General features: G+C 34.9%; 1 protein-coding gene across 2 annotated transcripts in view; it reads right to left on the reverse strand.

The window, feature by feature from the left end:
• The window catches only part of SPATA17 (spermatogenesis associated 17), an 89,099-nt gene that overhangs the window by 18,818 nt on the left and 45,186 nt on the right, over nt 1–25,095 (reverse strand). For both annotated transcript variants that reach the window (XM_027641583.1, XM_027641582.1), the window contains 3 exons: nt 17,255–17,458; nt 12,312–12,463; nt 3,369–3,510 (listed from right to left, as the gene is read on the reverse strand). In XM_027641583.1, coding sequence (XP_027497384.1) covers nt 3,369–3,510; nt 12,312–12,463; nt 17,255–17,458 — 498 coding nt within the window. The remainder of the gene's footprint in view (nt 1–3,368; nt 3,511–12,311; nt 12,464–17,254; nt 17,459–25,095) is intronic.

Raw genomic sequence — 25,095 nt, forward strand, 5'->3', positions numbered from 1 at the left:
GGGCAGGCAGTCACAGTCCCACCCAAGTTTCTGCAGACAGTGTTGTGCCACATTAAATCTATGATGTGTTCCACATCCCACTCCATTCCAAGAGCTGTAGACGGTAAAGGTCAACTTTATGTTCTGTGCAATATGCTTAGGTTCTCTAAATTAATTCTTTGCAGTCCTGGGTATTTTTATGCTTTGTAGATAATAAAATCCTGTTTAGGGCCAAAATGCCTGTGCAAATAATGAAACAGTGATTCAGTTGTACTGTAATTCACCTATAATAAGGCATCAGAGGGAAGAATCTATCAGAATAGAACACCTTAAAATATCACTTCCTGAACTTTATAAATAAGAAAACATTAAATGCTGTCATTAAAGTCAGTTTTATAAAATGCATATGCAAACTAATTCCAATACTGATTAAAGACTGTAAGCTACCATTTCTGCTTCAGTAAATATGAACATATGTGCATGTTTTGACAACCGAAAGATTATAGTTAGTGTATTTCAATCCTTGACTGCTCAGTTACATTGGAACCTATCATTGTAGTTTAAATTCATAATGATTGGTAAATTTTTTATATTGAAACATCTCACATAAATTCTATCAAAGGCATTTCCATGTATTTAGATATACAATGTAAAACCTAAAATATGCAAGCAATTTTATTTTTTACAGTGATTTACTGAGTAAACTAACTAGATTCAGCTTCATTAGAGGTATTTCCATTTCTTGTTTATTTATAATGAAGAATTAGAATAGAACAGTTTTCCCCTTAACTCAAACTTCTTTGAAATGTAAACGGAATGAGATAAAAATTTTCAGATTATAACTAGATGAAAAAAAGAACTATTAACTTTTCTTCACATAGATATGGTAATTATTATGTTTAGAGAAAGTCTATGCTAATACCCTTTCATTTTCCAGAGGAAATATAACAAGGCAATATTTTTCATTGTTGTTCATTTTGCTTCTAAAGTAATTATATAATTTACATACTAATCTTTTTGTGACTTGAATTAAAATGCATACTCAAACACATGAAAACCTCAGGAAAACACAGCTAGGATGTGCTCATGAACATACACAGGGCCTTTTTATATGTAATTTTTTAAAAAGCCACCTAATACCAGCTAACACCAAATAATACCTCAGCAGCTCAGAGGGGTCACTGATCCACTACCACTGAACTGACTCTTTGGAAGAACTTACACAGTCTTAACAGCAATAATAAGGGAACCTGGTCTAGCACAAGACTGTCAGAAGCTGAATATAGATCATGGCAGGGTTATCAGCTGCACACGCTGTAACAGAAGTTGCATCCACAAAATATCACCTCATGGGAAACTCAAAGGAGGGTTCCATTCAGCAAATAGAACTCTGTGTTAAGCAAAAATCTGTTTTTTTCTAATATTTTGTTACATGCCCTTTAGCCTTGTGATTCATTAGAACAGGATACTTTTGTTCATACCACTGATATATTCAAAGTTTTCATATAATTTAGAAATAAAAAAAGCAACAGAGTTCTATCAAATTTAACAGTTATGAAAGTATGACCTCACACCTGCCTATAGGTCTTTTTCCATTAAATTGCAGTGAGGAGGTGGAATTTTTGGTTTTCTTTTTGTTTTTTTCCCTGATAATAATGACCCATTAAAGCAGCAGGTAGGTCATAAATAGCTCTTTTCTCCTCTTATCTCTCTGTTTGGGTAAGCGGCTCCTAATGGAAGCTTCATATTGATTTAGAATTGGGGTTGGAAGGCTGTATGTCATGTTGGGTTAATGTATACAGCTATTCACCTCCGGAGATTTAGGTTGATATCTATCCAAGATCACAAGTAAAGTGAGTCTAGTTCTTTCAGTGAAACCCATAATTTATATATGTGTCACATGATACACAGTATAAATATCTTTACTGTTTTTTATATCATCATCTGAGCCTGATCAAGAACTGCTAAGGACTAGAAAAGGAAGTCTTTATAGGACAAGAGGAGTACCAGCAATAAGACATTTAGGTCCTTTTTATATATCACACTTATGCTGTAGGACTTCAGCCAGTCATATCTTCCACTCATTGCTTTTGAAAGACAAATTCAGATCTTTTTTTTGAACATTGAACTCTATGTGCAATGAGATATAATTAATGCATGTTAAAATACCAAAATTTTACTCTGAGCTCATTTTTAAAGCTTCAAATTTAGAGAAATAATTCTTTATAAAAAAATATTCCTTCTCAAAATAAGATTCCTTGGAATTTGCTGGGGCTAAGCTACTTCCAGGGCAATACGTAATCATATCTTACAAAATCCCAGAATTGTAGACGTTGGAAGAGACCTCTTGAGATCATCCTCCTACAGCTAAAGCAGGTTGCCTAGGACTGTGAATATGTCCAAGAATAGAGATTCTTCAGCCTCTTTGGGCAACCTGTGCCAGTGCTCTGTCATGCTCACAGAAAAATAAAGAAAATTTTTAAAAAGTGTTTTCTTGTGTTCCGTTGGAATTTCATGCACTTCACTTGTGTCCATTGCCTCTTGTCCTGTCACTGGACACTACTTAGTCTGAAAGAAGCTGGGCTCCCTCTTCTTCTTTCCCTCCTATCAGATGTTTATACATTTTAATAAGATCTCCTCTGAGCCTTCTCTTTCCAGACTGAAGAGTTCCAGCTGTCTCAGCCTCTCCTCCTACAAAAGATGCTGCAGTCCCCTTAACTATCTTGGCAGAGAGTGTAGCACCGAGCCGCAAAGTCCATTATCTTTCTTGTACTTGGAAATTTTAATGTGATTATGATACCTAATGCAAATAAGCACAATGCAAAACACTACACCAAGTCACGTTAGAACATGTTCTGAGAAAAATTACCTCTTGCAGCACTACAAAACCAGAAATATATGAGATGCTCCTGACAAAGCAAGCAACTTAATGAGATAATCTTAAGAGAAAAACAGCTATTCACTAGTTTCAAGATTTTTTTCAAAGAATGTAAGCAGTAAAATACTTTGTTGTTTTAGTCCGGTTTTTCCATAATTTCCTCAAGCTTTATCTTGATGTCCAAGAGTAAATATACAATCTCTCTTAAATCATAAAAGGCAATACAAATAGAACAAAACTTAGCAAAACGTACACAACTGAAGCTGTACTTAATCAGGCACTTAAATCCTGATCTTGTAGGTAGAACAGGTGTTAAAGTTCCTCAAACTGAACTTACCAGAGAGTCAAGGAAATCTGACATCTCATCACATCAGCTCTGTGTGATTTTATAACATGCTACAAAGAATCCCATTGGATTCTGTGATCTCTGGATCAGACTCAAATTCACTTAGTTCTAATAAAATAGCGATCTAAAAAAGTAAATAATTCTTTGATTTTTGCAGTGATTTACCTTGTCTGCTATCCACTTATTAGGATATACTTCTCTGAAATGTTTGGTTCCATAAGCTTCTTGGACATATTTGCCTGACTTACAAAGTGATGGCTCATACTTCTCATTCTCATTCTTACGATATGAAGAAAATGGCAGGAATCTGAAATTCAAGAACATTTTAAAAATCAGTTATGCTCTTCTCTAGATGCCACAGGATGGATGTAAATAATGGATAACAACACTGCAAGAGGTGACGTGCAGACACATTCCTGCTATTTTTCACTACCTTCTTAATGCTTCCCCTTGGTATTGTGAGAGGATTACTGCAATTTCTCCTGCGGCTTCTTTCAAGTTCAATTTGGAGCAAAGAGATATAGAGTTTCAATAGGATAAAATGAAGACTTTCTGTACAAAGATCTAACTTGGTTCACTTGCATTACTAGATTATTACTTTGTCTGTATCTGCACTAACAATTGGTGTGATGTGAGGAACGATCAGGGTTCAATTTGCTGGGATCTGCATTTTGATCCCTCAAACCTTAGCAGGCAGTGCAGTCTGTGCCAGCTGTCAGTGGCAAGCACTCACCACACACAAGGATAGATATCACTTTTGGAGAACTTTGCATCCACATGTCAAGTCATGTAGGCTCCCAACACACAACCTAAACCTGATCATTCCCTCAGGACATAAATATTTCAAGCACGCCAGCAGTATAAGCATAAACCAAGGCAGACTTGCACCATAAATAATCCTCCCTGTACCTTAAGCCAGGTATGCATCTTTTGACATCTGTTAACCAAAGATAAATAAATAAACCATATTTACCAAAATCTAGCAATTCTAAATTAGAATTTAAAATTTAACAGAATTCTCTCATTTAGCAGAACAGAAACTTTCACATTGTCTGTCAGATATTGGCAGACCACCAAGCCAAGAATTCTCAAATTGTGTACTTTACTCTTAAGTTACAGTTATGTCATAATCAGCAGTCGTTCAGACTTGGATTCTTTCATCTTTGGTCATACTGATGATGGACTCCCTGCTTATACAGTACCAGGGAACAGTGAAGCTCCAGCTACCTGCTGGAAGAGGTTTTCAGACGGATGTCCCTAAGCGTCATGGACAACTATAAGTTTTCTAGGTAGGTTCCAGAGCAAACAGCATGAAGTAAAGTGAAAAATGTCTTATATATAAAGGATATGCAAGATCTGCAAGACACCCTCCGAAGATGTCTTGGTGACATCTATTTTAGTTTGCAAGAGAGTCACAAGAATGAAAAAGTAAATTTTACTATAAAGTAAAACATTGTGAATTAAGCTTATCGTTGGTGGTGTTCTGAAAAAACAACATGCATTCTTTATTCTAGAAGTGCAGGAAAAATATTGTACAGTGAAATTAGAAATATATGCTCCAGAAGTTTAAAATATCACTTTAACTGCCATGACAACAGGTGTAGTTTTTCAGCTGAAAGTTTCCTCAGCCAAAAGTTTTTCAGATTCCAGAGTCCCTGTAAGAGTTAGGGAGTCAACCAAGTTCTTGATAAAGATGTGGACTAAAATAATTTTCTTTGTCTCTCAGCTGATACAGATTCAGAAAATTATTTATTTTGACTAATTGATTCATCAGCAACTGTTAGAGCGCTTTCTTAAATTACATTTCTTTCTTTGTAGTTCATAAAAAGAAACTATTTAGAATTTTATCAGCTGTATCAATTTATTTTATCAAGTGCCACAAACAAATATCATGTAAAGTTAGTAAAAGGAAAACACTGAGTTAGCAGACTTTTAAATAATACGAAGCTACAGTAGCATGTGTATACCCATGGGAAATGACACCCTCACATAAGACAGATTACGGTACTTGTAATGCTAATTTGCACATGGGATGGACATCACACACACACAAAAATTAATGTGGCCCCAGTGTCCCAGAGAATACATTGAAGGTGCTGTGAGCCGGCTGCTCCACTTGCAGTTTTTATCACTTCTGAATTGCATTTTAATAGTACATTTTTCTTTTGTTCAGACATGAAAGAAAATTGGCTTTCTCAGGGGATTGGATAGCTGAGAAGACAAGGCTTGCAGTTTAGGGATTTGCCCATATATGCATAGAATTTAGTTGAGCCATAGCATTCATAATTTAATATGAAAACCATGTCTGTAAAATTTACACACAAAATGGTAAAAAAAATTTGAGGAAAGTAGAAGTAAATTATTATAGTTTTTCCTATAAAATTTTCTACATAGAGGTTTTGATTTTACTGTAGATCAGTTAATCTTTGTCTTTTTGGCAAACAAATACTCAGAGTAACGTATGTTCTACTATGATTCTGAACAAAAAAATACATAAATTTTAACACTTTGAGACAGAAGTAACAGTATGTTCTACATTCACTTTAGCACAAAAGCACTCTTCTGCATTCTGCTGCATATCTCCTCTAAGATCATTACCTGGAATATGTGCCACACAGCCTGGAATGTATGTCTGTGGCTGAGTAAAAAAAAAACCTAAAGGAATGAAAGGAAGAACACTGAACAATAAAAAATATTAAAATTTAAATAAAAAAAATAAAAATACAATAGGGTGTAATGGTATCAAGTAGAAGCTTTTTCTTCTGTTTATAATTCTGCTGTCAGTCAGGTGGGAAGATCCTTATAGCAATAATGCTCTAACTACAAGAAAGGATCATACGCTTGTAAATTCAATGTTTGTTTAAAGTAAGTGAGACTTTTCATTACTCTATGTGAACAATTAATTAAAAAAATTTAAACAATTTTTTATGTTAAGCAGGGTAACCAAATTAATGGGAGTCATACAGAAGTCATTATACCCCCACAACCAATAACAATAGTAAAAAGTAATAGCACTGCAAAACATTTCAATAATGGTATTATGTTCTCTAGCTCTGTGTATAAACCTGACACAGCTTTTCCCAAAATTAATGACAGTATGTGGTCTGATTGTGACAGAAGAGAGTGATGGAAGGAGAAGAAAATTAAATCCAGACAATGTTATGACATCATTATCAACTGCAAAGGTTTAGATTACAATAGTTTTCTTTCCTACAAAGGTTCACTCATTATTCCTTCATTTGGTTTTCAGCTTTTCCTTGTGATTTAGGTGAAAATTCAGAAATTCTTACAGATTTTCATTACACATGACAGAGACAGAAGTAGCAGGATCAAAGAAGAATTAAATACCACACAGATATTTTATCATGCCATAAAACATAGTCAGTATAAGCTGAGCCTTCCCAAAAGCTGATGATTCAGCGGGAGGTAAACTTTCCCTGGAGAAATAAATTTAAAAATTAAAAATTATTTTATTTTTAAATATCACAACAGCCTGAATGAGATGTGTGCCAAAGAATACATTCAAAACAGAGGGAAAGAGTTGGAACCAAAAGTGAGAAACTATATCAGGTTCTACAAATTGCAGTATTACACATTCACAACCTGAGGGAGGAGGACCAGGACCAAGGCTGGCAGAGTCACTGGTAATGAAGGCCAGCTGCACTGTTGCCAGGACCACAGTATATTGAACCTAATTAGCGTAAAAAGATCTAGAAGCCCTCTTAGTAGCCAATGGAGGACCTGACAGCTGCTAGTGGTGTATATTTAGATTTCAAAGACACCCTTGATATTTGTTGTTAACAAAACCAAAATTACTTTATCTCTCCCTTCACTAATCCTATCCTGCACCTTCCTTCTACTATTAATTTCATCTTTCTAATCCTTTTTCCCCTCAACATGTTAACATGCCCCCTTCCGTGATTTCTCTTTCTGCATTCCTCACCTACCATTTCTTCCCTCTATTCTGTCTCTTTTATTGCAATCTCTCTTACTATTGTGACAGGAGATGGAAGAGGCCCGTTTGACGCTGAAGGCTTTCCAGCTGGATTGACGGAAATGACAGAAGCAGCAGCAGGTACCGGTTTCCAGAGTTTACAGCAACGTGAGGGGAGAGCACAGCAGCACAAACAGGGAGGAGGATTTGTCAGGTCCATCATTTACTGCTGGGCAGCAGCGTCCCAACGCTACATGGTAACTACCAGTGGGACACAGTACAGAGGCAGTAACTTTTTCTTGAATTTAAAGGGCAGCAAAAGAACAGAGGGGTCCTTCAGCGTGTTCTCTGAACCTGCCCAAGAGGCAAGATCCCAGTAGTCTAGCAGTGCAAGCATGTAATCCTGTTTCCAGAAATGCTTCCAAACATACTCGGGCTGCTGAGAAAGAACTGTCAGATCTACCGCTAGACTCCCACACACACTACACTACCAGGGCACAGTAAGAAATATAAAACCCTGAATACTGCTTATGTGGTCTTTCAAACTTTCACATTTGTTGGTACTGAACATTTTTATAATCTAGTAGTAAAAACACCACCAAAATATTAACACTCTGTGTGACAGTGTTGTTAAATTTTTATCTAAAGTGTTTCTACACAATAGCAATTCAATTCCTTGTTGTCTCGATTTAATTCAAATCAAACAATTTCATCTCCCTTTAAAGAACTCCATGAACAATTAGCTCCACACAAACCATGTTTCTCTACTGGGAATCTGGGAACACTTTATCTTCTTCTTTTCTTCTTTAATAAAACATGAAATTAATTTTAAGCTTTCAAATTTGGATTATACCTGAAACAATTTTTTCATCAAATCCAACAGTGTCTATCTTTTCACTCAGGGTACAAAGAAAGAAGCATAATGGTTTTCCATAGCAAAACAATTGCAGCAAGTCAGCCATTATTTAGTTTATAATGAGTGCATATTAAAATCAAAGTCTTAGATACAAAAATAAAGACAGAACATTTTACTTAACATATCTAGTCACATTATCTTTAGCGCATTCTTTTTGCCATAAGAAACTTACTTGGGTGCATTATTACAAATACTGTTTCTGGTAATATACTAAATACATACCTTTTCAACAAACTATTAATCACTTTTATCGTAACATCAGTAAATCTAAGAATCCTCTGGCTATTTTTATTTAACCCCTGTCTGTGATAATGTAAAGTGGAAAATAAAACCATAGTCTAGTTCTTTTAGGAAGTAAAAGAGATCTCTTCTGCAGCAAATTCTGCAACTTCTTAATTATACACAGACTTATTATCTGCATCCCCAGTGTTATAAAGTACCAGAACTTCATTAGAAAAATTAAGATGGAAAAATGAAGGCGCTACTTTGTAAATTTCCAGTGGAAATTAGCTGGAAGAAGCAGAGGAATACTGGATCAAAAGAGGGTAATCATGCTTAACTGTGCCCTAGAGCACCCGCATGTATAATACGATTTGCACAGTAACTACCTCTCCTATTACTGCTTGTTTGGAGTATTCTGTGTTAATGGGGTTAGCTAATTTAGTATTTTAACTTAAAAAGACTCTGCTGATTAATAAATGTTGCACACTGTGCTAGTAATTAAAATAAATGGAAGAGTTACAAATAGAAGTTGAATTGTTAAGAAAACATTATCTGAAAATATATGATAATCCCTGTTTATCATAATACAATAACAGTCCGGAAAATATGCAAATTGCTGAAGTTGCAAAGCATATGAAAAACTAAGTATAATTTGAAAAAAGTTTTCAGATGTGTTGTATTTGTATGACATAAAATGTAGTAGTCATTTTCACTGCAGCTGTCAGAAATACAGTAAAAGATTTTATAACTCTAGAAATTAAAAGACTTTTTAAATTCCTAAATCTTAAAGTCACTTGCTTTTTAAATTTTCTTACCATTAATACCAGGCAGCTTATAACACTGTCGCTCTCCAAGTACAGAGCTTATTTAGGTCACTGTAAATTTCCCTGTAAATACCTTTCATGCACAGCACTGAGTAGCACAGAAGCACCTAAGCTGCTTCTGAAGGAAAGCACGGTCTTGCTGAGAGCAAGCCCATGAGGAGCTTGGTGCTGCAATATTCACCCAGTATGTGAGAGGGAGGGTGTGCAAACATTGCACTCTGCTGCACACGAGTGAACCAGTGATCAGGACTAGGTTCTGTGTCTCCAGTACAGCGCTGAGCACAGACATAGCCAGAAGCTGAGATGACGTGCTCATGTCACACCAGAAGACTACAATAAATCAGGAAACCTAAGCCTTACACTATTGCTATCACCACATTGCATCTCATTCTGATGTTTGTTAACTTCATAAAGATGTTTAACAGTATACTTTGAAGCATGAGGCATATTACATGAGACAGATTTCAGCAAAGTTAATGAAAATAATTTACATTTTTGTTCTCTGGAAAATTAGGCCAGCATGCAGCTGCACGCAACGGAGTAAAGAACTTTTCATGCTTAGTGATCTAAATCTGCTGGATCCAGCAGTTGGTGTCTCAAACTAGACACTAGTTTATTAAGTGGCCATCCCGAAGGAGTACAATTGTCATTCCTATCCAAGCGGAGGGGGAAATCACTTCATTTGTATGAAAAATAGCACAATAAGGCAGCAGCAGCTTCAATTACACGAGAAAAAGGAATCATTCTTATTAGGCTAGATTACCCAGTTGCTCTTTCATTACAGAATAGCAAATTCCAGCAGTTGCTTTATGTAAGCACAGCATTCTCTCTTAGTTTCGTTTGTACTGCTTCTGCCTGCCTCAAACTCTCACAACTTTTGCAAATTTTTCTGCATTTTATCAGAAGCAAGAAGTTTCTCAGAGCTTGCAACACTCATCCTATCATCCTATAAACAACCACTTTAAAGAACTCTGATAATCAGAGGTGTGTGGGAATTCTGAATGTTGTTGAAAATTGCAGGTACACGGCAACAATCTTTCTGATAATATTCACTCTGGAAATATACATATAGAGGATTTAGTTTGTCATTTTATGCAAACACAAGTTTTCTCAACAAATGCCACATACTTTCGCTGCTCATTCTCTCCTTATTTTCTAAAATAGAAGAATAATCAGCACAGGAAGCACTACCAGGAAGAAATAAAGTCCCAAAGTACACAATTACATAGAAAAAGACAGAAATTTGTCAATTCATAATAGACAGTGCTGAGAAAAAACTGCTCTAGAATCTGAGTAACCCTTTGCTGACTCCTCCCTGGAGACCAACATCCCACACAGCAGCTGCAGCATTACTAGTGAGCATTAGTCCTGATGATGACCTGCAACTCTGTCATCACCTTTTCAAGGTTACAGATGTGACCCTTGCATGGTTGATTGAATATGAAGCACAAACGGAATGATCGCAGCCTGAAAATGTATAATACACTATGCATTTAGTGTGCATGAAGCTGAGAATCATTGATTGTTAGGACATTGCTTCTGTGCATTAAGGATGGCATTAAATGCTTCCTTATCCATAGGGTAAATAAAGACTGCATATCATGTAAAATCTGTCAAAGTTGGAGGCTCCAAATTTAAACTGTACAAGACCAAAGCTTCACAATTCACTTATTGAAGAGTTGGTGAAGTATTTATTACAAGATCTGATCTTCTGAAACTGTTGACACAGTGATGTCTGGGGTAAACCTCATCAAATAAAGACTGGGCAATATAGTCATGCCTAAAAATGGAGGACATCATCCATCCTCCCTTGGAATGCATAAGTCAAAACTTATGCAGTGAAAAAAAACCACTTCAAATGAGAACAATAATTACTACCTAGTGCTTGGAGTTCTTTTAAATTTCTCTGGCAGAAGCTAGATATAAAAATGAAAAAAAAAAAGCACAGATTTAAGCTGAGATGTGAAAGTTAAACTGCTTCCTCCTCACCCCAGTTATGGTTTGGTATGAAAGGAATAAAAAGTGTTATAGTTAAGTTTTGACACCAAATATTAAAAAAAACCCCAAAATGCCGCAAGCAAAAAACATTGCCTGGAAGTGAAAAAGTAGCCATATCAAGAGATTTATTTTCTTTCAAAACTATTTTTGAGTAGAATATTCATTCACAGACACTATTAATATTAAATTGGGGGAAATTATGCTTCAATAAAAACATAGAGGTAAACCATATAAACGCAATTGTTTCTGGCATTCTTAAGTCCCAGTCCTGAAGCTGACACTTAGCAATATGGAGCTGACAAAAAAGCATGAAACAGATCAAAGATAGCAAAGCATCTTGTGCCAGTGAATCAGTGGATCACAGGCTGCTCATGAGGAAAAGTGGTTCCTTTTTGTCCTGAATTCTGGTATTAAAGGGCCAAGGGATTGCCAAGAGCAGTGAATTCAAGGGAAAAGTTGACAAAATGTAATTTTTTTAACTACAAAGCCAGAGAAGGTGATTTAACAGGCATTTATTATGATTGGACAAAAGAGTTCCATCTTGATTAAAAAAAAAATTGGAAAAATTTTGGCAATAGCCTTAAGTCTTTTGGGATAGAAGCTTTAATCTTTTGGGATGGATTATGCCTGTATTTGGGATTTTATGGAAAAGAACTGGCCTGTCTGACACTATTACAGATGCTGTGGCTTAGGAAATCAAGCTGCTTCAAAGATGATTACAGTTTTTGTATCATGTTCTAACATGTGCGACATATGTTCCCTCCCCTTCCAAGTGAGCTGTGGTACTCTACTGGGAGAGAAAACAAGTCTCATTGGCATGCAACACCATTTTTTCCTCCCATAACCAGTGAGGTCCCTGAATATGAAGACTGAAATAGTATTTTTTCTTTGGCAAGGTGTATGTGGCAAAACAGAATTTGCATTTGTTTTCTTATTTCCCATTAAACGCATCTGTTGCATCACATATTATTATTACAAGTTCTTCTGCAGATTCATAGATATGGATGGCACATGTCACACAATTACAAGATAGGGTCTCTGCCCTGAGCAGTTTATAATCTAAGGACACAGAATTTAGAAGTATGTACATAGAATGTTTGCTAGTAAGCTGTCAGGTTTGACATTTCATTTTGTCAGGCATGAAAGGTTTCTGAAAGCAATGGAATAAAGAAAACATTCTCATAACAATATAAGAAAAAAACCAAAGAACTTACTCATTGTCATGTATAGGATTTCTCCATTCCTCCCTTTTTATTCCCTCTCTGGCCTTCTCCAGTGGTGAATTGATTGATTCTGCCACTCGCAAGGTTGGTTCCAAAGGCTTGTAGCGCTGCCACAATACTTCAGCGGTATCGCGGAAAGGCCCCTGAAAGGTGTAGGATAATGTAAAGTGTTTTATTGTGGGGTTACAGTTCTTTTCTTTTCGTCTTTTATTCATGGCACATCACTGATGAAAGAGGACACAGAATGTCTGGGAAGTGTAGTGAGACTTTTCTTCCAAAATAATTAAAGCAGTTCATTTTGATAGAGACTTACAGATAACACAGAAGTTGATAACATACTCTAGAGCTCCAAAGAGAGAATGAGAAACGTGTACCACAAATTTATTTAGCTACTAACAAACACTTACTATTTTAAAACAATATATTGTTAGAATTGATTAGGAAAAACTTAAGTTTTTCCTCAGAAAAAAATATCAGTGAAATAAAATCTGATACACAATTATTAACCGTATCTAGATTCTGCTTAAGCAGATAGCTTATGTTTTTTTCTTTCCACAGGACAAATAATATTTGACCTTAAAGAACATGCTCTTTTCAATTTAACTATAAAGCTATCTGTAAGAGAACTTAATACATTACTTAAGATATAATTCTTCTAATACAATTCAAATTAATGAATTCAGTAATACAGGTCTATAGTCCATTTTTGAAAAGTCTAATTCCACAATAATTTCATTATTCTTAAAAAAATACACATATATGTCTTTTTCCAGAGTATATTGTTTAATAACTGGTTATATCAGCATCTGACATTTAACAACATGGATAAATAGCAGCAGGAAGTCCTCTCCTGTGCTGCTGAAGTGACATATCCTATATATCTTGCTTTAAGTATTAACCTGAAAGAACTTACTTGGAGTATAATTAGTGCCATGTTACACTCAGGACAGTTTAGTGGCAACCCAGGATTTAGAAGTATTACTAATTAATTTTTATTTTCATCATTGTTGATCTTGCAATGAACTAGTGAAACCTTCTGAAACTATGAACAGACAAAGAATTCTAATCACAGCCTTTATTCTTAAAGATATCCTTCTTTAAATAGGTTATCACTAACAAGTCACAGCTGGAGTTACTGCAAGCACTGAGTGAAGACTGTGGGGCTAATAAAAAGAAATGATTCACGCCTCATTTATGTTCACTTATGTTTTACATTAATAGAAACCAATAATAGGAACCAGTTACCATAAAAGTCATGGACCGTAAATAACACAAATGGCAAATAAGTATCATCTAGTACTTTTCACAGCTGGACAGGAGGATTGCTATATTTGAAAGTAGTTAATGGATTTTTATTGGAACTTTACTTTTTAAAGGCACAGCACCAAGATTCTGAGATCTTTTAAAATGTCTCAGTAAGAAAATAAGTATAATATTTACACTTCTTGCAGATATCCTCTTGCTTCTGCTTTCTAAGTTTGGGTGAAAAGATACATTCATTTAAAAAGAACACAATAAGTCTTTAAAAACAGAATGGAAAGTGTTACCTCCTGTGAGAATAATCAATACTAGAACAGGTCACTAAACCTAGTAACAGCATTACCTAGTAATACATAATCTGACAAGCAAGTTATAAAATAAGTTTAAAATTTATTATTAAAAAGGAATGCTCTTTATTGCAAGATGTTTGCAGCAAGTGGATATATGGAGGAAAGAGGAAAGGAAAGAAAAGTATTATTATCAAACAATATTAAGATAAATATGTTTGCTTTTAAATGTAGTCTTTCAGAATATTGCATCTTTCCTTCACTGCAAAATATTGACTCATATGCCACCAGGGTAAGGGTCAAATCAGACATCCAAGCAAGGGTTTTTCTCCATCTTTAATTTCTAAGACCTAATTAGGGCTTAGATGAAAAAAAAAACAAAACCATCAGTCCATAGTTCAAATGAAACTACTAATGGAAGGAGGGAAGAAAGAGTGCAACTAAGCAAAGGCCTCTCAAATAAAGCTGTGTCATCACTAATGAAAGCAGGGTATATACTTTAGAATACTGACATAATTCTAAATATTCCCTGCACAATTATCCATTTCTCTGATTCATCTCTGAAGAAACTTACCTAGCAATAGGCACCCAAGTAATGTATCTTAAATGACAAGACCTCTAAAAAATCCATTTATCTATTTTCATTTTATAAGATTAACTTCAAGATTTGTGGAAACTGCAGTAGAATGGTGCTTAAAAATGTTTTCAAACTGACAATGCTTGCAAGCATTTCAGGCATCCTGCTTCAAAATGGAAATTTTCCTGGGGAGGTCAGGCTAGGAAAGGAAGGGAAGGAGGCAACCAACAGTCTGCACCCTGAAAGCAACTCACACAGCTCTATTTGGAATTTGTAGTGAGTAGCATAAATCTTCTTAATAGCAATTGGTCTGCCTAATAAAGGTTAGCAGATCAGCATTCTTACTACTTTACCATAAAATCAGGAACTCATGATAAAAAATATGATCTTCATGAAATTATGCATTCTTCATTGTTCTCCATTCCAGAACACCTAATAGCATGCAAAAAATCTCCTAAAAATGGTAATGTGCTTTTTGTTATTAATGCTTTTTAATGAATACATGACTAATTTTAGCATTATCAGTGTTTCCATGAAACTGTAATTCTAGTGAACTCAGTAATAAAAATGATAGATCTAACCAATGTAGAAGCATCATTAAAACTTTTCTTTTAAATGCACTATCTTATACTCACAGAGCTTACCTATAAAGTGCTACATATCCATTTCCCTAAGAGAAAACTGGAAGATAGCTTGTGTTTTTCTTTTAAACATATACAATTGACATCCTCATAAAAAATATCCAAACATATAAGCAATAAAAATTTTAGATACCTGAAAGAAAGTAACTAGTGACTCAAAGTGAGCCAGATCAATATTAGAAAAAGAAATGTGCCAAAAAGTGTTACCACAGAGAACTAGGACACAAGCATATCTAGTAATTAAATTTCTTATTGTCACACCAGACAACTTTCAGGATGGTGTGTTCTGATGGGTTTTCGTTTCCAGCTGTTTCATCAGCTCAAACCAGTGTCCTTTTCTTAGACATACAACCCTAAATTGTCAAAGTGTTGTGCAGGGATTTAGCCGTGTGACTCCCATTAACATCAATAAGAGTCGCGCAGCTAAATCCACGCGCTGTGCTTTGAAAATTTACCCCACAGTGTACATCCCAGGGTGCTGAAAGGATTAAAGTATTATATAGTAAATTCCCTCTTTGAGGTGCAGAAAATAAACAGAACTCTTCTGGTTTGTTCTAAAAGGCTATCTGTGCAAGACTGCTGTGCGTGCGTCTGAACTTAGAAAGGTCTGTAAAATATTCCAAATCTGAACAGAAGCTTGTAAGATACTTTGTACACAGTAAAGTGGTTTTGCAAGAGTACCTTAACAATGGAAAACTCTCGAGTTACTTAATTATCTAAAAGCATGATTCCTGTACCATGCCCACTAGGCAAAATCTTTCTCTCTGTCCTGAGAGACAATGCATTCAGTCACGTCCTGCTCAAGGACTGTCACAGCCCCTTTGGTCCCAGAAGGTAAAGCTATAATGTCATATTTATCTCAGCTCCAAACTCCCTCATCACCCAGACTGCTTAGTGGCTCACACTTTGTCTCGATTCTGAAACGAGTCAACAAGTTCATTCCATGAAGAAGCTCAAGCAGTCAAGGTAGGGAGAACATAAGGAGGGAAGGACAAAGGTGGAGAACTGCTCTGAAGTTGATTTTTACTGCTATAAGCAGTGTGAATCTCTGTGCAGCTCACCTCTACTTCTCCAGAGGTATTCTCACAGGCCTGCAACTGCTTAGAATCACAGAATCATAAAGGTTGGAAAAGACCTCCAAGATCATTGAGTCCAACCTTTGACTGAACACCACCTTAGCAACTTAACCATAACACTAAGTGCCACATCCACTCATTTCTCGAGCACTTTCAGGGATGGTGACTCCATCACCTCCTTGGGCAGCCCATTCCAATGCCTGACCACCCTTTCAGTGAAAAAATTCTTCCTGATGTCCCACCTGAACCTCCCCTGGTGCCGTTTGAGGCTATGTCCTCTTGTCTTATTGCTACTTGCCTGAGGAGCACAAAGGTTTCAAAAGTTTGTCTGCTGTGTATATTGGGCACATTCCCAGCAGGTTTTGATTATAAGGTGACAAAAGCTGTTTTGCCAACTTGTGAGATGTTCACTTTGATGCATTATCTCAGAGATGTCCATTACTTTATAGAACAGGGAAAAAAAGCTATCTGCAACACATGCTGACATCAACTGAAATTAAAATTGAGACCCTGACAGTTAAGAATGCAAGCTGGGCAACTTGGCTGCGACGGAGAACAAAATGTAGAAATTTTTGTAATTAAAGCTGACACACACAGTAGACAAAAAGAGCAGGAACTATTTTGAACTGAGAGTACCTCTTTTAGTCTTCTTATGAGAAACAACTGCAAACTGAGGAAAAATTTATGACAACTGGTTAATTTGTCCTATTACCTTTCATTTCTCCTATTTTTTAATGATTTAAAATTGGAAATTATGATTTCTAACTCTAATGAATCATAAAATTGATACTCAATTATACGAGGTCGTACCTTTGAAATATCAGAAATTACACTTTTTTCCCCAAAGGACAAAAGCAACACCTAAGGAATCACATTTCCCTGTTTTTAAATATCACCTAGATTTCTTTAAGTCAAATCTCTGTTCAAAGACTTTTTATCGTAAATGCAAGCACTAGATATATATAACAAAAAAAAAAATCCCAAAAAACAACAAATCCACAAAAGGGATTTTTGGACCTAATGATTTAACTTGAGATAATCTATGATAAAAGATATGAACAAAAGCTGCCTCAGAGACACTGAAAAATGTTACCTGAGGTTTCTGTCTGCCAATAGGTGGCAGAGGCAGTGCTGTGACGAAAGCTGGGGGCTTCTTACAAGTTGGCCAGTCATAGAGCTCATAGGCAAAGGGACTCTTCACTTGCTTCCTTCTGTGGCTCAGTGGCTTTGAATTTCGTAGCAGCAGTTCCATTGGGTCTGGGGATTTTCTGAATGGTGAATTGTAGATGCCTGCAATCTGAGCAGAAGATGAGGTTACCTTTGACTTCAACTTATTTAGATTCTAATACACAACAGGAACAAAAATAGACAGTGGCACCTGCAGCATTTTTAAAAGCAAAACAGTCATTAGTTCAGGAGTAATAGAAGAAAATTTATGGAATACCAAAACTCAATATTCACTTTTTTCCCCAACAAAATGTCCACAATAAATTCCTATAACTATTCAAATGTGTTTAGTTTTAATAGCATAAAACTTGTAAAACCCCAAAATTTAGCACAAGAATTTCTGAATTGTGAATTAAATTGAAAGATTCATTCTTCATTGAATTTGATATTTCATTTTTTTTCAGGATACATCATTAATTGAATCACTACTCTGATCTAATATAACAATGACTAATACAAAGCACACATTTCAAATTCTGATCTAGTAATATACATAATTAACAATCTGTGAATATCTGGCAAGTCAAAATTATGTGACAGACTGTTCCCAAATCATTCCTATAAATGTAGGCATTTTATCAGTTGTATATAAACAATTCCCAAACAGACATATGTGAGTTTACTGAATTAATTATGAACTGTTAAACATGAGAGTTCCTATTCCATATTGCACAAAGCCACTAAATCTTCTATAAAACAGATAACATATGCTTAAAATACACCTGGCAAAAATTAATTTAAAGATACGAGTTGCTTTAAGGATAATTATATTTTCTACAACAGTATACTCAGAGTATTCTTAAGACTTTTAAAGTAGATTTTCTCAGTTAAAATATATTATCCTTTGCTTTTATCCTAATTCTAATTGCTAAGAAATATTGAATAAAAATAGGGAAATCAGTTTCATGATGCAGGAAAAATTAAGGAAAAGAGTAAATGTTTAAAATCTTGTATTGCTCCTTTGGAATGCTACAGAGGACCCATGAGAAAACAATGTAGGGCGTTAGCCTCCTCATAAAGTATTAATCTCTTGAGGTTGAGAGGACTGAACACTTCCCAATTAGCTCTAATGCATTTTTCATTAATATATCCTACTGGGAAGTTCCAGTTTCTTGTGTCAAAACAGTTAAATACGGCATATATAAAACACAGTGTTTAATGCACTAGAATATTCAGAGATGGTAGCTTATCCAAAATACTGTTGGGCTAGTCAAAGTTTTATGGGCTATATTCTTCAACTCTGTGAGTGATCTGGCTCTAATGACAATTTATTTTGGTCCTCTGTTGTATGCTCCCCTCTTAGTGCAAACCCTATAAACTATGGTCTAAATGTATAATGGGAAAGAGGACATGAATAGAGATAAGTGGTAGAAACATATATGTATGTATGCCAAGCAACCACTGGTTGTTCATTCAGCTCTTCAGGATGCCAGACTAAAATGGCAGGGATCCATGCTTCAAACAGCAGGCAAGCAGAATCACTGGAGTGAATGTGAAATTGCAGGTCCATCTGTGTGATCTGTAAGGTCCAGCTGCATCTTAATCTTTGGTTCTGCAAGTCTGGCTCTTACTCACACAAACATCTCATAAAGTTACAGATCCTCCTAATGCTGTTAGTATTTTTTCAGTGTTTCATACAATCAAATTGCAAATTTCTTATCAGCCCAGTACTGGGTTTTGCTTGTGAATACTTAGTGATCTGTAAGTGCTACATAAATACAAGTTCCATATGTTGTCTTGACTTTATTGCACTGTCTTACAATTATTGAATGCATTTACATTATATGCATGTTACACAAGTTCTCTCAAACATAAAATGCCACAGTCAATGCAAGTTCCATACAAATAGAATATGTATTAGATTAATACAAACTAGATTCCATGCTGAAGTTACAGAAACCATCTTTATGCCATGGTCTTTATATCCCTTCACTCATTAGTCCCAGCATGGCCATTGGATCTGTCTACATTCTGACAATGTCACTGAAAATGTAAACATTATCCAGAAGAAAAACATCTCGTGCATAACTGAGAATCAGGCTGATCTGTAACAAACTACCATGGCATGGTAACAACTCTCTGGAGTTGGCAGGCATGGATTTGTTGATCAGTAGCAAATCCTGACCAGGGCTGAATCTGTCCAAAATTTACATGCCTTTTTAAGTTGATGAGCAAATTGGGGAGGAAACCTTTTCATTTTTTTTTAACCAAAAAAATACTAGATTATTTCAATCTATATAGCTCAGGTTCGATTTTTGTTTTTGTTTCTCCAAAGTGGAAAAATACAACATCTTAAATAATTTAAATGTTTTTCCTCTGAAGAATTACATGCAATAACTTTAAATTGATGCACTGTCTGGGTCCCAGAAAATGGTGTTGCTTCTTTTAGTCACATTGAGAGCTAGTATATGTCTACATGAGTATAGTGGCTTTCTGAAACTGCATTTTGCAATCTATATTGAGGTACTATGTATATTCTACTTTGTGTTCCTCTGACTAAATGTTCAGCAGTAATAAAAAGCTATAGTTCATAAAAGGTTCAAACACTGTGAAATGCTATTGAGTATCTCAAGATGCACTAATAGGATTGCCTTTTAGCACTTTTAATGAAACCAAAATTAGCTACAATAGATGTGGAAATCCATTCATTCAGTGTCTTTTGACTTATTATTGCTGAAAAGGTGTCTTAACAAAGAGTCATCTTCTGTTACTCTTTTTTTACCTATTCTCAGATTAAACACATACAGATAGTATATCAACTATGAAAGCGAATTTGGAGTTTAGTGAGGCCAGTTGGAAACTTTCTTCCTTCTTCTAAAGTTGCACTGTAAGATATGGGTCAAAATTGATTATGAAGCATATCTTTAAATAATAATTTTTCAAGCAATCCTTGTTAATTATTTTACATTTCAATTTTATATGTTTAAGTATTCAACAAGACAGCAGAGCAATCAGCAGAATTAGTATCTAGATAGATAAAATGAATACTAATTTACTCTAAATTCCCCAAGGTTTGTAGTAAGGGTAGGCCTAAATGAAAAATTTGCAAAGTTTGGTAGGAGAGACAAGAGGAGGAGTTGGATTCTACTTTCCAGTTCAGATTAACCTCTGGAAAAATTGCTTCCACTAAAATATCTCTGTAAATCTTAATCTTAATTTTGGAATTTCTTGCACATGTGCAGTGTGGTGATGAATGTCCTATTCACTACATCCTCTGCAGGGAACTGGCAGTCTGCAGAAATCTAAAAATCTGGAGAAGCAAAGCCTTTGCTAGTTAATACATTTGCATATCTTCTTGAAACAAGTGCAATGTATGAAAAGCATTACTTAATTTTTTCCCCACTTTAATACAATATTCTCTCAACTACAAAACCATTGCACTTAATACTGCTTTTTCAATGGTAGAAAAGTATTACATCAAACTATGATTTCAATATTTTCTGCACCTTTAGTTCATAAGAAAATATGTAACCCTCCAAAATATTATCATAGATTACAAAAAGTACCTCTTGTCTCAGGGAGAATGACATTTTTCTGTACTATGCTCTTCAACACTCAGGACTCTGTCAAAGCCAGCTTTTGGGATTCCATTTCAAGGAATAATTTTCTAAAGTGACAAACACTATGGGGAAATCTGTGCTAACTGTTAAAAAACTTACAACTGAGCTATTTGCAATACTGTCATGCTAACTTCCACCTCAATAAGACCAAAGAAATCTCAGGAGGGGACTCTGCTAATAGCTTCTTACTGATCTCCTTGCATCAGGCCCTTGTGGTGAATGGTGGCCCAGTGGTGAATATGGCAAATGAGGTGTGAAAGCACAGATATATTTTTTTTTAAGACTATGGTTCTGACTCGTCAGGGAAAAAAAAAAAAAAATAAAAAAAAGAGAGAGAGAAATGAGTTATACAATAGATATATTTTCCCCTAGAATTCTCTGCCTCAGACCTTCCATCATGGAAACCCAAGCATGACCTGGAATATTAATTGTGTCAGGTCAAGCATACTGGCAAATGTACCATTTGTTACCCAGTCATCCTTAGCATTACATTAATATTTTGAATCATTTTGCATTTCTAACACTCTATCATTTAGTTTCCTCCCCATCATTTTCTTATCTTTATAATCAATGGTCACATATAAAGAAAGAAAAAAGTCATAAGAAAACAAATATTATTTTAATGAACATTAGCAAAGAAAATATTTGACGGTTTTTTATCATCTGTATTGCTTCCACCTCTGATCCTGTATTTACTCCATGCTACAGAATATCCACTTTTGCCTTTTCATGTTTATCATTTCAATATAGAGAGAGAAAGACTTAACTGTCTTTCTGTCTAAATTAATTTTATTTTCCAGAATATAAGAAAGAAATTATTATGGAGTTGCCTTGAAAGCTAAACTATAAAGTTAGGCAGCAGCAAAAGAAATAGAAAGAATGAAGGAAGAAAGGAAAAAAGGTGCAGGTAGAAAGGGAAAGACAAGGATGTGTTGTTTACTCTGGACAGCTTCTCAGAAAAGGTAGGTGACCCCAAATGGTATGATAAAACCTGAACAGTTTAAGTTCTGCAATTTTATTTATGACTTAGTTATTTCTTATTCTTCTTTCTTACTTCTTGACTGAGCTTTCAAAGTCTACATAAAAAAAAATCACAAAAAAACCATGTTCTAAGATATGGCATAGCTACTATGCTGCAAATAATCACACACATGCAAAATTAAAAATTGATGAAGTTGAGCTGAAGATAAATTGTAAGCATTAAGTCAATAGAAAGTGTATTCTCATACGTTTAAATATTTTACTGTAATTTAACTAAACAATAATAAAGATATGCTCTATTTTAATTACTTTTTCATATCAACTCTGAAAGAAGGAAATAACCAACATATATCACGAATACAAATGTTTCATGTAACAGTCATTTAGTCTCGAAAAAAACAGCTTTGAGATAGGAAGCCTGTGAAAGTGATTGTCACAGTAAGAATCTAAATAAAGTCCCAGTTTCTCACTCTGGTCTTTTAATGAGGAGTTAAATGAGAAGGAAAAGACTTCAACAAAATAGGGACTAGACTTGAAAATTCTTTTTTGCTCCATTGTAATTTGTAAAAAAAGAAAACCTAAGCAAGCCAAGAGGAGAGGTAAGAGATCTTTAAAAGCCATAAAAGTAAAAGCATGAAGGAGAGCTGTGAATGAAATATTTGCTAGAGATGGGATTGCTGAATCAACACTGACCAGTGCACTTCATCATAATTATCAGGACATACTACTGCCAGGGGATTTATAAAAATCCCACTCAGCAAATAATTGCCCTGCTGTTAGGAGATAGTCGGAGTGTTAACACACTGTCACAGTCCAGCGTTTAGTAAGATATTCAACATTCAATTACTCTTGCTGAGAACTAAAAGGAAACATGATCATTTCTCAGCTACTGCAGTTATGCTTCCACATGAATTCCAGTGAACAATCTTGTTAATCCCCAGATATAGCTTCTCTAGGAGGTAAAAGAAATACCTTAAAACATTAATGATTCACAAGGAAATAAGTGTTTATACAATGCTGCAATTATGTCTATAAAAGAAAAGGAATTTTAAACTTCTAAATAGCTAGGTTTTTACAGGCTGTCAGAATATTCCAAATTTAGTGAAAATAAAAGGATAATATTTAATATGGGATTTACTGGGAAAAGAGCATCTATAAAAAATCTGTAAATACTGTTCTAGCAACAAGTATAATAAAACTATGTCCATGAACTGAATTTTGAAACATCAAAATATTTAAGCCACATTAGACTGTATTCTACTAGGAACAATCCACAATATTTTAGCTAATGTGAACACATTTCTTTATTATCAATGAAGAAATACATTGCAAAGTTTATTCAGACATTGGAAAAATACCATAGTGATATTTGACATCCCAATTCGAGATAAAACTTCCTTACCTGACAATAGGAAAAATGTCACCCAGCTTCAAAAATGTAGGTTCAATTCTCACTGAACTAATGCTACTCCTTTGGCCTGATCCTGTAATCTTTAAAAAAATATATTATCTGGAATTTCATCTAAATAACAACTAGAGGAGCTAGCCTGTTATTGCACCTAAGGTATTTTACCTTTCTTTGAGACACTGCTTTAATGGAGGGACTGAAGAATTCATAAATGAGTGATGAGTAGCGTATATTCTTTCAAGTGGGATTAATTACCTGTCTTCTGCTTAATATATATTCTGTTTAAACAGAGTAATAGAAGCATTAATTATTGTTATTCTGCCTTCAGACTGTAAAGCTTGGTTCAGTCCTTTTCATCTGTGAAATGTTTGCTTGATATCAAAATAATAGTGCAATCACATTTTAAATGTACTTTTATAAGTAAACCAGGCTGCAACTTTATGGCCTATACAATGAGGTGTTAGGAAAACATTCCATTCCAGTATCCTGGCCACAGACCATAAAACCAACCCCTAAACCTGCACAGGCACTAAGTTCAATTGCAGGAAACAGAACTGTAATTGAGTCTCTGAATAGGTACCAATTGCTTGGGTATTTAGGCAACAAGACAAAAGAGAAACATAATCTTAGTTTAATGCATGAATCATTGTGGCACAATATCCAAAACACATCAGCCCAGCAAATGCAGAGGCATCCCAAAATTGTGTCCACCTTTCATTGATTCTCTCGCTGACAGAGGCTTACTCTGTCAAATCTAATTCTTATGCAGGCTCTTGATGACTTGACTGGATCAGGGATAATAACTTGAATGAGCGAGTGATGGCATGGGAAACAATACTCTCACGATGAAGACAAAAAAAGAAACAGTGCATTGTTCTCTTCCTGTCTCCTCATTTGACTTCTGATTTCAAAACAACTAGAAAAATAAAATTTAACTTGCTTAATGGTTTTATTTAAAAAATAGGAATTACCACTATAATTTTTTCTTTAAGAAGTTCTGGGGTGAGTATGAGATCATATATAAATTATAGGAATCTCTGAAAAACCAACCTGTTTCTATACCACCTGGAAGAAATGGGAATTAAAGAGCTTAACCTAAAGAATAATCTTTGAATGTAATTTTACTCTTCCGCATATCAATATCTGCATATGAAAGCACAGACAGTATTTCCTTCCTTCATAGTACTATTTTGAGGCTAAAATTATTTATTTGAGAAGTTTTCAGAGCCTTAAAACACTTAAATATGTGATATTATTTACATCTTTAAAATTCCATCCACTGTCATTTTCATAATGGAAAAGATTAACCTTGTACAAAAAAAAATCTACTTGAGATGTACTCCTTTTCTCACTGAATTGAGAAAAATCTTTATAATTATTCCATTAATATCTCTGAACTTGTATCAACAGAAGTTACCTGCAACAATATATCAGAAGACAGGAGAAGCTCTTCCTAACAGAGATGGAAATCATATGGAAATCTCCTTTGTCAACAAAATAACTGCTAAATAGAGAATTCATTCACTCCTCAAAAATACATATGTGCAACTAAACAACATAACATTTCATTGCTTTTCATTATGCCTTATGTCTGTTTCATTGTGCTTACATGTGAATATTCACTCACAGACATATATTCTGAAAGATTTATTAAACAATTTGTTCTAGTAAACCTATAGGATTAGGCAATGACTAAAAACTCAGAATGTGGCAGTATGTTTAACAAAACACCCTCCAATAAGACCAATAAACGAGGTG

This window comes from Corapipo altera, unplaced genomic scaffold (genome assembly GCF_003945725.1).
Source record: "Corapipo altera isolate COAL_440 unplaced genomic scaffold, ASM394572v1 48b, whole genome shotgun sequence".
NCBI lineage: Eukaryota > Metazoa > Chordata > Aves > Passeriformes > Pipridae > Corapipo > Corapipo altera.